At 38.1% G+C, this 15,927-nt stretch overlaps 1 protein-coding gene across 3 annotated transcripts in view; it reads right to left on the reverse strand.

Annotated features, from left to right (window-relative positions):
- Positions 1-3,454: 3,454 nt before the first annotated feature.
- rhoq (ras homolog family member Q) overlaps positions 3,455-15,927 on the reverse strand; it is a 36,698-nt gene continuing 24,225 nt past the window's right edge. Inside the window, exons 3-6 of one of the 3 annotated variants that reach the window (XM_047351382.1) lie at positions 14,582-14,746; positions 9,201-9,296; positions 8,223-8,252; positions 3,455-7,908 (exon numbers count right to left, since the gene is read on the reverse strand). In XM_047351382.1, coding sequence (XP_047207338.1) covers positions 7,747-7,908; positions 8,223-8,252; positions 9,201-9,296; positions 14,582-14,746 — 453 coding nt within the window. In that variant the 3' untranslated portion in view covers positions 3,455-7,746. Of the gene's footprint in view, positions 7,909-8,151; positions 8,253-9,200; positions 9,297-14,581; positions 14,747-15,927 lie in introns of all 3 variants that reach the window. The other 2 variants (XM_047351384.1, XM_047351383.1) reach the window with 2 other exon arrangements.

Raw genomic sequence — 15,927 nt, forward strand, 5'->3', positions numbered from 1 at the left:
ACCTTGCCTGGGCTGTCAGCTTAGGCGGATGTCCATGTCCTGTCATGAGGCTGAACAAGGACCCAAGGTTATCCTGCCATCAAACGGAGTTAAGAGGATGTTAAGAGAGTTTAAAAAACGAATCGTCAGAGAACTACAGCAAAGAGTGGCATCTTGAGGTCACACAGTCTCACACAAAACATATAAGGTGCTATCTACATGCCAACCAGGAGTTTGGAAGGTATACCAGGAATAAACCCTTTCTGTCCAACCATCACAACCATAAAGATGGAGTTCGATTGACTCTTCAGGAACCTTGGCTGGAATCGTCTGCTTGTGTCAAATGAGACTAAAACTAAGCTTTTTGCCAATAATAATAATAATAAACATTCCAGATTGGTCCGATGTAAAACAAAGGATGGATTTGTTGAAAAGTATTTCATCCCTGCTGTTATGGATGGTAGAGGATCTGTGATCCTGGGAATAAATCAGGTAAAAAAAAATGTAAAATGTGTCTTGTTTTATGCATATATACAAATTTTATGTGCAATGGAAAATGTAAGTGTGTCAGCTTATGAATCAAGTGCACAAGGGTAAGATTGAAAAGTTTTGTCTTCCTTTTAGAACATGTAAAATAACTATCAACATGTAATAGACATATAGTGAGGTATAATCCCCTACATTTATACATTTTGTTGTGTGTATAGCTGTAAACATTCGAAATAAATCTAAATTAGGCAAAAACACCATAACTTTCATTAATCTTCAACAAATACTTTTAGAAATAAATTGAATTGATTCCAGACCTGTTGATGCAGCGCTTCCAGAGGTCTATCATGTCATTACAAAGGTGCTGTCGCCATCTTCTGGCTGTATGGTGGAAATAAACTAGACCCTAGTAAAAGCCTCAGTCTCTGTAACTGCATATAAGTTCGAATAAAATTTGCAGGTATATTTAATTGGTTAAAGAGGAAAAGGGAATTAAATATACCACCGTCAAAGGTAGAAGTATGAAACTGGTTCTGGGACTTAATAAATCCAAAATCAAGGTTGTCTGTGGAGAAGGAGTTAAGAAAAAGACGTAGAGCTTTGAATAAAGCCAAACAGAAGAATTAGAAAGCACACATGCTTGTCCCTTTAGTAATAGGATGTTTGAGCAGCCATATTGCAATCGGTTAGGGTTCCAACATGCATATTGTTTAGTTGAAAAAATACAGGAGTCCCAAATGCAAAAGTAAAAATACTAAGGATATTCTAATATGACCTTAGCTCCTGCCACGGGGGATATGAATATTTACTGTTATCTAACAGCAGCCATTAGAGCTAATTACAAGTCATGAGGAAAACGGGAAACCTCAAGGTGATTCATGCAAACTACAGGTTGAGCAGAAACATTTCAGATAATAAAAATAAAGTTTACCATTGATAATTTTGATTTTAAAGAGGAAAAAAGCTATCTAAACCAACCAAGGGTAAAGTAATTGCTCCCAAAACCAAATAACTTGCTGTGCCAACCTTGGCAACAACAACTGCCATCAAGTATTTGTGATACCTGCCAATGAGTTTTTAACCTCACTGTGGAGGAATTTTGGCCTACAGAAACGTTTTTAAATTCAGTCACAGCATGAATGGCCCTTTTAAGGTCACGCCATGACATCTTCATCTGATTGGTCATGGGAAGGCTATGTTCTTTAACTTCTTTAGATTGGGAAAACATGTATTGCGTTTTGAGATCTTTTAGTCTACTTCATGTTGTCAGACAGGTCGTGTTTAAGTGGCTTGTTGAATTTGAAAGTAAGGAAATAATAAATTCGGCGGGAGGAAACCTCCAGCAGAACGTGAACCAGGCTCTTTATCAGGGGGTGATTGCTGCCACCGACTCGGGGTTGAGAGCAGAGCTGGTCGAAGGTTGGACGGGGCAGTAGGCAGAATTTGCTTGATCATGTTTGCATTCTGCATTTACCACAGCCCATTTTAAAGCAAAATATTGACCTAACAAGTTCATTAAGGGGATAGTTCAAATGTTTGATAATTAGGTTCTTTTGGAGAGTCATTAGCAGATAATATCTTACATCCAGTAGATAACTTTATTATTATTAATAATTAAATAACAACAGATGGAATTTTCCTGGATGCTAATGCTAATCAGAGCTGGTACTCACAGCAAAGCAGACATCTACCATCTTAAAACAACTGAAATCTCAAAAATAAAGTGGTTGATGAAAACGCTATTTTATACACCATTAAACCACTATCCTGTTTGGGCTGTGTCTTTACAACCAGCATATTTTTAACCTATCCTGGGAAATTTTAACTCCTCCTGGAGGGGACCCAACGTAGCTGCAGATACTGCTTTTGAATTGGCCCGGCTCTGGTAGAGGGGCCAGGAAGGAGACACAGAAAATCACAAAGCACTCATCCCTGAGTGCCTTCTATTGGACAGTGTTTTATACTTTCCTAAACTAGATATTGACCATTTTGCTTTTGCAAATTTCATTTGAGCACTAATCTTTGACCATCAAACTGCATTGAAATGGCTTTCAAGGCCAATTTTTGTAAGGAAAGCCAGTCTGTAGAGCTAATAATGACCTCCTTTCTTCCTTTTAAAAATTTTAAGTGCAAAAGTAAGATTTGTTTTTCAACATCCAGAAAACTGGATCTTACTTTTGCATACTGCATGCAGGAGTTTGGGGTCCAACATTTTATTCACAGATACTTTAACATGGCACGCGAGAGAACTGAGATCAAATTAATTACTCTTCAAGTCAGCTCCATCGACTAAGCTATGTCTCATAAAGTCCATCTGTTAGGCTATTATTATTATGGTTTTTGTTCTGATGTTAAGCTATTTTAGAGATCCTGCAAAACAGAAACACTGAACAGATAGCAATCACTAATAATTCACTCAAGCAAGCTGATAACATGGTCTTTTGAAATATAAAAACAGATGTGCAGCTTGAGTGTGGGTTGGAAAGATGGCTCAACCACATCAAAATGTCATATGCATGAAGTGGTACATGTGCTCTACCACAACGCATCACCCTTTCCTATCAATGTAGGAAGTGTCCAAAGTTTGAGGCAGATGGTGCAAGCAAATATTTCAAAAGAGGAGGCAAAGTGCTAGCTGTTCGCTGTCAGAGATAACGAAACTTGTACAAAACTGGACTCAGCACCTGCAGCTCATGCTCCAACTCAAAATATGGACAGAATATCATTAGTCCATCCGTTTCCATGCCCACATACACCAAATGGTGTATGTGGGCATGGAAGAACATGCAAATTTCACTTGTGAATGCCTTCATTTTAACGTAGGACTTTCTTACTATAAGACACCAATTCAATGTGCCCACTTTCTCTTTTTATGAACAGCAAAGTCTGCGCTTCCACAAAAATCATCACAGCAAACGATATCTTCACACTTGTTTTCTGCAGTAAATCTGTCCTTTGCAGAATTAAACCCACCAAAAGCAGCTAGTTAACACAGGAAACATGTTTATTGAGAAATGAGGAGCATCAATCAGAGAATGCGTTGTTGACTGTGGCACTTAGGTCCTTGATCCTGAGGAGAGGGGGGACCTTCACATGACATAAGCAAGCAAAACTGTCTGAGAGCTTGGGCCACTCACCTTGCAGCAATCTGTGCCGCTGAAAGGACAGTTATAGAACACAGGCCGGGCAGAGAGAAGAAGCACCTTCAACAATAAAGCTTCAATTAATCATACCAGACAAATTAACAGTAAGAATTGGCACCTTTGAGTAATGTCTTTAAAAATGTTAGAAAAATTAAATGCATTTTAAATGACAGAGACACGTTTTTGATATTTGCCTGGCGAAAAACACTCAATCACAACCTTAAAGTTTCCCCTACTGCACCTTAAATTGATATGTAGGCTTAAAGCTGCTGCATTCACCTCTAAGTCTTGCAATGTATTGTCTGCATTAATTCTATTAAATTATTTTTTTAACAAATTGAATAGCACTATTCATATAAAGCGTTAGATTACACTTACACCAATAAAATCATGGACAACATAGTATAAGTCCTGCCAAAAAAAACTGCACTAGGATGGCTCCTCACAATTTGCCAAATTTCTCTAAATATATTTGGAAGGCTTTTGGTCTTCCACCAGCAGTTTCAGTCTTGATGTGAAGGAAAAAAGGTTGATATGTGCAATTTGGAGGTGTAGATGCATCTCCCCAACTTGGAGAGCATCTCCATGTGCAAGGGAGGACAGCATGGATTGTTTGTTCCAGCTTCTTGCCATAATACTTTGTCCACCTAAGATGCATTTTGGTGACTTTGGCTACTTGTAATTTCAGACTGGTGTGGATGTGATAGGGCTGTAGCCTTGACATGAGCCTAGCATGGCCATACCTCCTTCAAATCCCCTGAAGACAGAGTCAAACAGGTGCTGCTAGCCTGCTAGCAGGCTCCTCCTCAGCTTACCCAGGATTCAGATATGCTGTAGGGTCAATACATCCCTTCTGGCCTAGGACTGTCTTGGGACCCCCCAGAATTACCTGGAGAGGGTCTGTGTGGATCGAGGGATGTCTCGATGCCACTAAGATCCGATCTTGTATAAGCAGAAGATAATAGTCTAGAGGTGGGTTTTACTAGGCCAGAATGTTCAAAAGTTAAACAACTGACAATAAGCAATCAACACAAAAAAGCAAAAAAAAAAAAAAAGCAGTCAACACTGTTGGATGATTGCTTTTTTTTTTTTTGCCAGGGGTAGAATATAGGTAGAACATAACTGTAACCTAAAAACAATATAATCTCAGTTTCATTGTTTATGTGATATTTCGTGTGTTTAAATATATTTTGTTTGATTTTATAAATCTAATTTAGAATGGTTCGGCAGCATAACTTTGTCAGCTACATTTGAAACGGACATGCAAAGCTGACATTAGTTAGCTAGCTAGCTAGCTAGCATTCAGGAGCTAACACAGCTAACATTAGCGTTTGGTTTCCGTTAACACTAGACAGGAGCTATATGCCAGTAACTAATGTAAATGTTTAAGGAAATACTAGAAAAGAACTAATATCTGTGGAGAAAGTCTATCAAGCAACAGCTATTAATTATGATTGGTATATAATAGAAGTTACTAGATGTTTTAACTGTAACCTATCAGCTTTTAAGGCAACATTTGACTTGATTTAAATGTTTTGTGTCTTTACTGTAATTCCCATAATGGTGACTTCTGAGAGCTAAAATTGAAACTTGTTGCAGAAGTTGAGCATGATAAACCTCTGATTGTTCATGTTGAGACGCTGTGCTACACCTGCTGTGCCTGACAGAACCGTGTGCTTCAGACAGATGTTTCCAGAACAGTGGGTGTGTTGGAAAGCAAAGGGAATGTGCATCTTTGTGCTGAAAAATAGAGCAGCAGCAGCTGTGCTTCATTGTTGTGCAGTATGAACATAATAATAATGATGCACACACATAATATATCTCCACAAGCAGCAGCAGCTGTGCTTCATTGTTGTGCAGTACATGTACAGTTTTGGGTCACCCTAGGCACAAAACTTAAAAAAAAGGCATATATCATCATATTTTAGAGAATGAAAACCTAAAAATTATTAAAGTAGGAAACATAAATCACTGTCAGCATTTCTGATGTTTTTCAAAGTGAATGAGTAATTTTAAAACACAATTTTCTAAACAAAAATAACCTTTTGAGTCAAACTAACTAAAATTGGAAAGGCACTACAACATAGCATTCAAGTTCTTCTATCCAGTTAACTGATGAGCTCTGTGAAGGTAAATAAGTGGAGAACAAATTGCTCCTCGCCCACAATAGCGGTCTCTCTGCTGGAAACACTTTTTGCACCTGTGCTTATAAAACTATTTAAATCTTGGATTTAAAGGACAAACCTGAGGGAACACAACACAGTTCATGCCCACAGCTAAGACGGCTAGCGTTAGCAGGGAGTAAACAGCCAGACCATTGAGATGGAGCATAGATTATTAAGAAAGAATATGCTATTTTTAACAGCAATTTTCTTTATGTGTGTTCTATCAGTACAAAACCTCTGCAAAAATGCTTTCTACAATCTTCCTGTATGTTTAGCCACAAAATTAACTTCTGTTGCAATTGTTTGTTTTCCCTCCTTTACTAAGCAGAAGGGACAAAAGTCCCTACACTGCAGCTGTAGTCTGATTGTATGTCAGTATTTTAACTTCTCTCACATCAACCACTGGTGTAGCATACATTTTTTAGGGGTGGAAAACACATTGTTGAAGGGAAACTAATGGCAGACAGGCCTGCAGAGATTGAATGAGAGGACAGAGAGCATCCTTTGAGTAACGTTTTAACAGAGATTATGTGAAGAAAAGTTAGACTTTTTAACCACCATCTCACACAGTTGTCCGGAAAAATGAACTGATGCATGTCTATGCATGGTAACAATGCAGGTCAGAACCAGAGCAGACATTATCTTTCTGAATGCTGCCAGAATTGTTGTGTTATAAATTAGAGTTATTGTCACAATCGGTAATTTGCCCCTGGTCTACACTACAGGCAGACTAGGCTTGAGATTGATCACTATAAATATCTCTGCAGGGTGCCAGTTTGCTAAGTATTCAAACAACAGCTCTCAGACAACAGTTTCCCTGACTTCCTCCTCCTGATCTTCACTTGATGAACTCAAATCGGACCTGGAGACTTTGATATCACAACTATTGTCTTGCTATTGCTATCTAAAACATAACGCCATCACATTTAGCAACTTTCTGCTGCATTCTCTTTTTTTCTTTTATGCTTTTTATATACTTTACGATCGAGAAGTATGTAAAAAAAAAATAAAAATAAAAAGACGAAAAACGTATTAAAAAAAGAAAAATGATGATATATGCCCTTTACTGAAAAGTGTGCATTTGATTCTTTGTGAACTAAATGAAATTAATTTCTAAAATCAAGTTGGTCTACATTTTCTCTCTTACAACTGATAAAAACATAGCATGTTACTGCATGATAAAAAAGTTATTTATCAGCTGATAAATATGTTATAAATGATATTTGATTTAGTGATACAATCTTATAAACTCTGGATAATCTAGATCCTAAAAATGGATAATAAACTATTTCATTTTCTTGTGAACTCCTCAGTCTCATTCTACTATGGAGTATTTTGGCATGCCACACAACACAACAATCATAAGGCAAGAAACCATGGAAATAACTGTCATTTGAATAGCACAGTACTCTCAGTGGTGTAATCTCAGTGGGTCCAAATGCAGAGTAATTTAAAAAGTTTTAAAATAAAAATGTAAAACTGGGCTCTGAAAAAATCTCACATGATAGACTTTGATTACTAAATACATTTTCTTTTTTCTCATTTTGGAGATTCAGGCATATAAACCTATTAGTCAAAATTCTTTAAAAAAAAAACAACAGATATTTCTGAATTAAGCATTCATCTTAAAGCTGAAATGTCCTTTTGTCTTCCATGTTTTCATATGATAGCAAACAGTGACAGAAACAAACCAAACATGATTAAAATGGTTATAAAAGAAGGTACTTTTGAGGCAAAAGTCTTGTAGAAGAAGAGAATGACTGGGCTTTGAGCTCCTTTGGTAAAAACTGCATTCTCAGCTCCAGTTTTGAACAGCAGGAGAGAGTTATGGTATTTCAAGAGTCTTGTATCTTATAGTTTGCTCTTGTTTTGTCCATCAGTCCTCCCAGTTTTTTACTTCGCATTTTTCCTTTGCCTATAGTCCATGTTTGGTTTGTGGTCTTTTACTAAAGGGTCCCAGGGCTGCCACATCACGTGATCAGGCAGCAGTTGATGCAGCGGTGCCCCAGACGTCTCTTCAGGGATCCTTTCTTCCTCTTTGGAGCAAGAATGGCGATGATGGCCTCGTCAAACACCGTCTTCAGGCCCTTCTGGGTCAGCGCAGAACACTCCACATAGCAACAAGCCCCAATCTAGTATGGGAAAACACCGGAGAAACTGTCACAACTATCAAATATTTCACCAGTTCCTAACATATCATGGTTGACTCCACAGGTTAAACTGTATTAAAGGTATTGCACACATGTCCACTACTATAAAAACAACTAAGTATTGGAAAATGCCTGATGCTATGGTATGCAGCAGTCAGGAGAAAATACTTTGAAATACATGTTCAGTCTATTTTTCCTGTCCTGAACTTTAACACATAAGTTAACCAAGGCTTGTGGAGTCCAAGATGGAGGTCTTGGGCCTTTTTCCAAATTCTCCAAGCGTTGCACGGTCTTACTTTGGAGTGAATTTGCTGGGACGTCCACTCCTGTAAAGAATGGCAGCTGTTTTAACTGTTTTCCACAAGTGAATAATTTTCAGAAGTAGAAAAAATATTCCCGGCACAATAATGGACTTCAAATTGTTTGGAAATGTCCATTCAACCTTCCAAGATTGATGAGTGGCAACAGTTGTACTCTAAGGTTATTGCTGATGACTTCCCACCCTGGGCACCTGTGTGCCCTAGAGCAGCAAACCGACAAAACTCCTGCTTTTATAGTTTAGGTTACAACAATGATGATCAGTTCATCAAGTGCACTTGATAGGCAGCACCTGGTTGCTGCTTCTCCAGTTAAATCCTGTGGAAGCAGCAAGGGTTTACCAAGTTTTTCCTCACAAAAACATTTTGGTTTCATCCTTGTCTAATAGTGAGTGGAATCTGTTTTGCAATTTTGAATGCCTGAGGTTGAATTCAAATCATTTTACAAGCCCAGAAAGACCAGATCATTGTTTTTATGTCCAGATATATTAAACTCTGGACTGACGTACTTCATTTTACCATGATTGTAACATACCTTATTTTGCCCCGTAATGACTTCTATAAAATAAGAATCCTACCTAAATGTTATTTTACCAAAACTGCATGGATTCTTAAATTAATCTACATAATAATTATTGTTATTTAGATGTTAGGGGAATTCTCTATTCTTGCTTTCTTGATGACAGGGGTAATTCTTTACAGACCACATATGGGATTTATGTATTGGAGCCCTGAATGCTGCTGGACATCCATGTTGACCAAGAATATATTCTTGGACTCATTTTACAGCAAAAAATGCTCAGAAGTCCTATTCCAAGTATTTCAGAAATAAATTACATTTTTATGGTTACATTCTTGAATAAAATCAACACACCTTTAGCTTGATTCTGTGAGAGTAAAGCTGAAAATAGGCGCTTCTCTTACATCAGCTGCTTCACTATGTTTTGACATACAAACCTCCTTGGCCAGTTTCTGTCCTTGCTCGGTGGCGACTGGCTTCTCCTTCATGTCATTCAGTTTTGCAATGGTCTTAGGGTCATCACGAAGGTCAATCTGGAAAATATTAGCAACCCTTTGTCAACATAACACATGACACATCTTTAAGTTGATTTTATCAGTTTATATGTTGCGCAAATAAAAAACATCTGATTTGACCTTTCATCCACAAGAACAGCCATCCTCCAGGTCAACTCAAAATGTCCTTGCTGGACTTTTTAGGTTTAGCCAAAATAACCTGTTCAAGAAGTGTTGTCTTAACGCCTGCCAATATATGTTAAGGTTTCTTTTATGTGAATGATCTTATTTCGCTAGTTTAGACTTTTAGAAAGCTTTGAAATAATGCATAATATGTAATAACTTTAAATATTAATGAATGTGTTGAACCCTAAATGTTAACTTGTCCTTTATACAATAAAATGATTGCATGCTTAAAACTGTGAGCATGAAAAGAGCCTCAGTTATAAAGTAGCATTATGTCTAAAGTGATAGTTGATTATATCATAAGACTAAAGAATGTGGTTTAGAAAAAGGAAATAGAACTATAACAGCTTTGACTGCTCTGTAAAGGCTTTCCACAAGGTTTAGAAGTGAGTTTCTGGCAATTTCTCACCATTCTTTCAGAAGTGCATTTGTGAGCTCAGACACTGATGTTGGACGACAAGGCCAGGCCTGTGGTCTCTGCTCAAATTAATTCCAAAGGTGTCCTATTAGGTTGAGGTCAGGACTCTATGCAGACCAGTCAAACAGATTATTCATGTCATGAACCTTGCTTTGGGCAGTGGTGTTGTGCAATATTGGAACTGAATGGGTCATCCCCAAACTACTTCCACAGAGCCAGGAATAGAACATTTTTCAAAATGTCATTGTAAGAGTTTCTTTCATTGGAACTATGAGACTGAGCCCAACACTTTAAGGACATCCCCACACCGCTATTGCCTTGGCACCAGACTATAAGCTTGACATAATGCAGCCAACCAAATGTCGTTCTCCTGACAACTGACACAAACCAAACTGGTCCATTGGATTTCCAGACACAAAGGCAGGATTTGTCCAGTCCAGAAACAGGTCTGCTCTCGAGTTCAGGATACCTTGCTTCCCACCTCTGCATCCGACACTTTTAAGAAGCTCTCTACACGCTGTCCTTAGGCCAATTTAAAGTCCACAGAAGTTCTGTAGGGCGCTGATTTCTGACCAAACAGTTTTGGAAATAGTGTATAGAGCTTCACAAAATATCACAAACTATCATTATTGCAATAAAAGTGTGCGCAACATTCACATAATCAACTTTGACTGCACTAGCTGTTAGCTTATTCTTTAAGTATCATGCATTCAAGCTTTCTATGCCTGTAATATATTTGATGACACTAGTTTTTTTTTATAATGCAGCATAAAAGATTTTACATGGTAAAGAGGTGGCAAGGTGGCCAAGTCATTAAGAAACAACAACTAAGCTGTTTCAATGCCCAAACAGCAGACGTAATCCGAAAGCAACATTTTCAATAAAATCTTGGTATTGAGAGGGAAATATTACATTTATTTTTCAGTAGCCGGATAGACTACCTATTATTTGGAGTCCGTTTGCTTAAAACCCAAAGCAGAAAGATTATAATTGTTAAATTATTTGTTATTTATTGTGAATCATTTCATGTCACAACATTCAGCAATATTATTGCATATTGCATGTTTTCCTAATATGGTGTAGCCCTAATAATGTAGCATTTTTTTTTTTACCCAAGTCTGCTTCTGATTGGCTGATCATCCCCTCCTGATGTCTCCTGTCTCAGAAGAGCAGACTGATGTGGAGCAAGAACGCATCAGAAAGCCTTGTCTGACTGGGTCAGAGAAGACTGATCAACATTTTAGATGCAGTTGCGATAAATGTTTATGTTTGCATTGTACTCTACACTATGTTTGATTATTTTGTGTTATGTTTCTGTAAGATTTTGTTTTGTTTTTCCTCCACACTTTGGGTGTGTTATTAGTGTCCAATTCAGTTCCTGAATCCAAAGGGAGGAACCACCATGACACCCATCAACCAGACACGTCAACCAAGCTACCAGATAAGAGTTTTGGAACTGCATACCTAGAGAAGTCCATTCAGTTACAGCCACACATTTCCTGCTCTATCATGGTGGTTCTGGTGTTGACAGCTGACACATTTAAAGTCGTTCCAAGATTTTGAATTGCTCAGATATTTTTCCCCCTCTCAGAACAATGTCAGGGCTTAGAACTCAGAATCAGTCCATTACTTCTTTTCTTTAGCTCACGAGAGACCAATAAAGTTTAGATAAATCCATTTTCGTCAACTTATTGCTACTGTGAAGGTCTGTGGAGTTAATATAGTGGATAATTGCCAGCGTATAAGTGGATAACAGAGAACAGACCATAGGTTGATTAATAGCAAATTTAATTCTTAATACTTTAGATTCATAACCTTTAGTTAAAACCCAAAGATCTTTGCTCTGGCTTTGAAACATATGTAGTTCTGAGAAATACAAAAACAAATTACCAAACTTTTTTCTGTAAAAGGTGTAACAGAGATCCGTCAGTGCAAATGAAAATAATTGACCCTTTAGATTGAATTTATGAAACAGATTGGTTTATAACCTGAGAATAATTGAATGTAGCACAGTCAGGCTATGTACTGTTTGGTTTACTTGCTTTGTAGAACAGCTGAAGTCTACAACTGACAGTGGGATTTCTCAATTTCAAACAAAATCATGTTCACCCTCACTTCCTGCTTTGTGCAATACTAGCTCAAAGCCAACCACATGTTTCCTCACTCCTCGGTTTAACTCACTGCAGAGCTCTCTTTATCTCTTTACCAGCAATAATAACCAGCTACAATCAAAGCTTTCATCTGCTTTTTATATCCTTTTCTTTATTTGTGAGTAACGGTTGTACAGCTTGTGCCCAGAACAGCAGCCAGTCGCAGAGCAGCAACTGAGTTACGATGGGGACTGATAAAAGAGCACAAAACATCAGCTGACACAAGATAAATCAGACACCCACTCCATCTTCCTCATCACTGCCGGGCTCTGGCTGCGCCGGCATTCGGTTGCTGGGGAACACTGACCTATAGGTGTGCAAACGGCTTTAAGGGTGCACCGGGTTTTTACTAATGATTTTAAGGCCTCATCGAATGCTTCGCTTAGCAAAATAAATCTGAAATCCCTTTTCTTAGAGGATGTTCTGTCCACTTGGCTTTATAGAAAAGAAAGCACAGCTGCAGATTCTGGTTTTATAAAACGGCATAACAGTTCAATAAAACAACATTTTGTAATTTATTGCAACAAGGGGGATACTAATGCAATCACTGTGTAATCTGCATTTCTAAAACACATGCAAAACATTTAATGCTCAAACTATGCATTTTATGCAAACCCGCTTCACTGTGGACAAACACACTGGCGTTTCAGTAGTTTCCAATTAATCTTTCATTCTTTGTAGAGCACTTTTCACACAAAACGAGGACAGAACAAAACGTTTTAAATAAGAAAATAAAACGGGAGGCAACAAAATTACATAACAAATAAAACTGGAGAACAAATGAGCTGGGCATAGAGAACAAACTGAAATGTACAGAAATGTGCAGTTAACAGATGTGACGTTGGTCTAAAGGTCTGAGAAAACCCAACCGTGTTAATGACAATGATAGGGAGACACTCAGAGGTAGACATAAAAATGGATTCTGAAATATTAGGTGTTAATACATGAAAAAACACCATTATAAAAACAATTGCTAATTAATAAATAACTGAAAACCAAAAATGAAATAAAATCCTATTAGAAAATTATTGTTGACAATAAAGCAAAAATATATATAGTAACAACTAACCCTAACCCACGTAAAAGTGCTATAAAACTAGTTAATTTAACCTCAGGATAAGATTAAATTAGAAATAGTCTTAATTTTTTCATTTCTCCCCATAATCAGCTACAAGCTACAGCAAAAACAAAAAAACCATCTCTACAGGGCTCAGAGCCATAATAAGAAAATAATGCCGCACCCTGGGTGTTTGCTCTTATTTTTGGGTATTTTCAGAAGACCTGTGGAATCACGATGGCTTGACACAGACAAAGCAGGCTAGCATTTAGCTTCTAGAATGGTCTTCCCAAAGCAGTGCAATAACTCCTCGGCTGTGGATTGTGGAATGTGGTGGGATCGGACCTCGGACTCCACCCTCAAACCGTTTTGATTGGATAGTCTCCTTCCCTCTAAATATTCGGTTTTACTCTTGCAATGAAGCCAGTTTTAAGTTGGATATTCGACAGACATTCTCTCCGTGCTGCTCTACCCGTCAGCTATGGCTTTTCATTACGTGTGCCGTCAAATAGACGGCGGTTAGCGAGACTCTGTGTATTCACTCCTGAATCCATTGGTTCCTTTAGAATTTCCATCAGCAAATTCCAGTTGATTGGAAAATCCTAAAAATACCCCGAAGAAAAATCAGTAGCTTCCAGGTGACCCAAACACTGAAACTCAGTGCTGAATTGTGTTACTACACAAGACTACTGAGACACACATATTTCTATCAATTTAATTGATTTCCTTTAAATATTAATTGGCAGTTTTCACATGACACGTGGCCTTCACACACACCATATAATGGTCTTTGAAACATTTGAAGCAGAACTGACCACACTGGCCTCTTCCCAAGGCTACAACCTCATGCCTAAAAACAGTGCTGGGAGTATAATTTAATATGGCTGTGACTGGGGAACGTGTTCAGTCACTGTTCTGGCTGCAACCTAAAAGAACAATCCACCTTCTCAATACTAATAAATACAGTGCCGTGATCCCTTGCACAGAGAGCTCAGGATTCCCTGGGCGTCTGGTGCAATATGGCACACACACCTTCAAACTGCGCACAGACTGGGACCAGAAGGAATTTTTGAATTTTTCACAAAGCAGTTCAAATAGAAAACACACATATTATACAATAATACTGCCAGCAAGAAGCGCTGGCATTATATTTAGTGATGCTTAAGATGAACATTACTATCTCAAACCTAAATGGTGTCTCCTCAAACCTCAGACAAAAGAGGATTTATTGTTATTAAATATCGCCTTCTATATGTCTTATCATTGAGCCTGTATACCAAATTTGGAGCAGCAACAATGTGAAACTATTGCACTTGTTAGAAGACCTCTTCAGTCTAACAGCTGTAGGATTAAAACTCTTCAAATCATGAGGGGAAGATTAAAATAAAAAAAATTAAATACAAACATCCACAGTATAGAGCATTTTAATGAAGAAAGGGCTTTATCACAAACATAAATCAACTGAGTGCAAGCAGATAGCTGTAGAAATATCGTAGAAATATGAAACACTGACCTGTGTGCCAATGAGCAGATAAGGAACACTGGGTGCATACTCCTGCAGCTCCGGCACCCATTCCTCACGGACGTTTTGGAAACTGGCCGGGTTGACAACGGAGAAGCATATAAGGAAGACATCGGTCATCGGATAGGACAGGGGCCTCAGGCGGTCATAATCCTCCTGGAAAAAGACAGAAATGTTACCCTTCAAGGAGCAGGAAGATTTATTTAATTCATGTCATTTTCTGAACATCAGAGAAATTATTATTTTCACCTGTTAAACTATTTCAGATTTACTGCCCTTTAGAGCAGAAAGCAGCCCCATTAGAAACCTACTGTCGTCTTTGATTTTGAAGTGTGAAAACGGGTAATTCACAGACACCAGAAAGCTCCCTTAGCCTTAAACACAGTTAAATAATCACAATGCACCAAACGTCTTCTGCCGATACCACATACAGGTCCTTCTCAAAATATTAGCATATTGTGATAAAGTTCATTATTTTCCATAATGTCATGATGAAAATTTAACATTCATATATTTTAGATTCATTGCACACTAACTGAAATATTTCAGGTCTTTTATTGTCTTAATACGGATGATTTTGGCATACAGCTCATGAAAACCCAAAATTCCTATCTCACAAAATTAGCATATTTCATCCGACCAATAAAAGAAAAGTGTTTTTAATACAAAAAACGTCAACCTTCAAATAATCATGTACAGTTATGCACTCAATACTTGGTTGGGAATCCTTTGGCAGAAATGACTGCTTCAATGCAGCGTGGCATGGAGGCAATCAGCCTGTGGCACTGCTGAGGTCTTATGGAGGCCCAGGATGCTTCGATAGCGGCCTTTAGCTCATCCAGAGTGTTGGGTCTTGAGTCTCTCAACGTTCTCTTCACAATATCCCACAGATTCTCTATGGGGTTCAGGTCAGGAGAACCTGAAAGACTTAAGATTTCACAAAGACTTGTCTCTTAACACTCTGAGACTTGAATTGGGCAAAGACTCGAGACCTGACATTGATTAATGGAGAAAGACTCAGAAAAAAGGACCAGTGAACATCTCTGGCCTTGGCTAGAAAACTGCTACCCGAGGGCAAAAGTGGTGGTATCCACAAATTTGATGAAGGTTCTGATGACCCAAGACAGACCACACCAAAGGAAAATTGTCATACTGTGATTCAAGATTACAAAACTGCCCTGACATTGTGCCTAGCATCTACTGTTTACAATGGGATGGACAGGATGTATGTGTGGGCGTCATCCACCCCTGGACATTATCAGATGCTCCTGGAAACAATGATTGGTCCACTGGGAACAAATGTACATCCCAGATACTTGACAAGTATTCTATACGAC

This window comes from Girardinichthys multiradiatus, chromosome 22 (assembly GCF_021462225.1).
Source record: "Girardinichthys multiradiatus isolate DD_20200921_A chromosome 22, DD_fGirMul_XY1, whole genome shotgun sequence".
Taxonomy (NCBI): Eukaryota; Metazoa; Chordata; class Actinopteri; order Cyprinodontiformes; family Goodeidae; genus Girardinichthys; species Girardinichthys multiradiatus.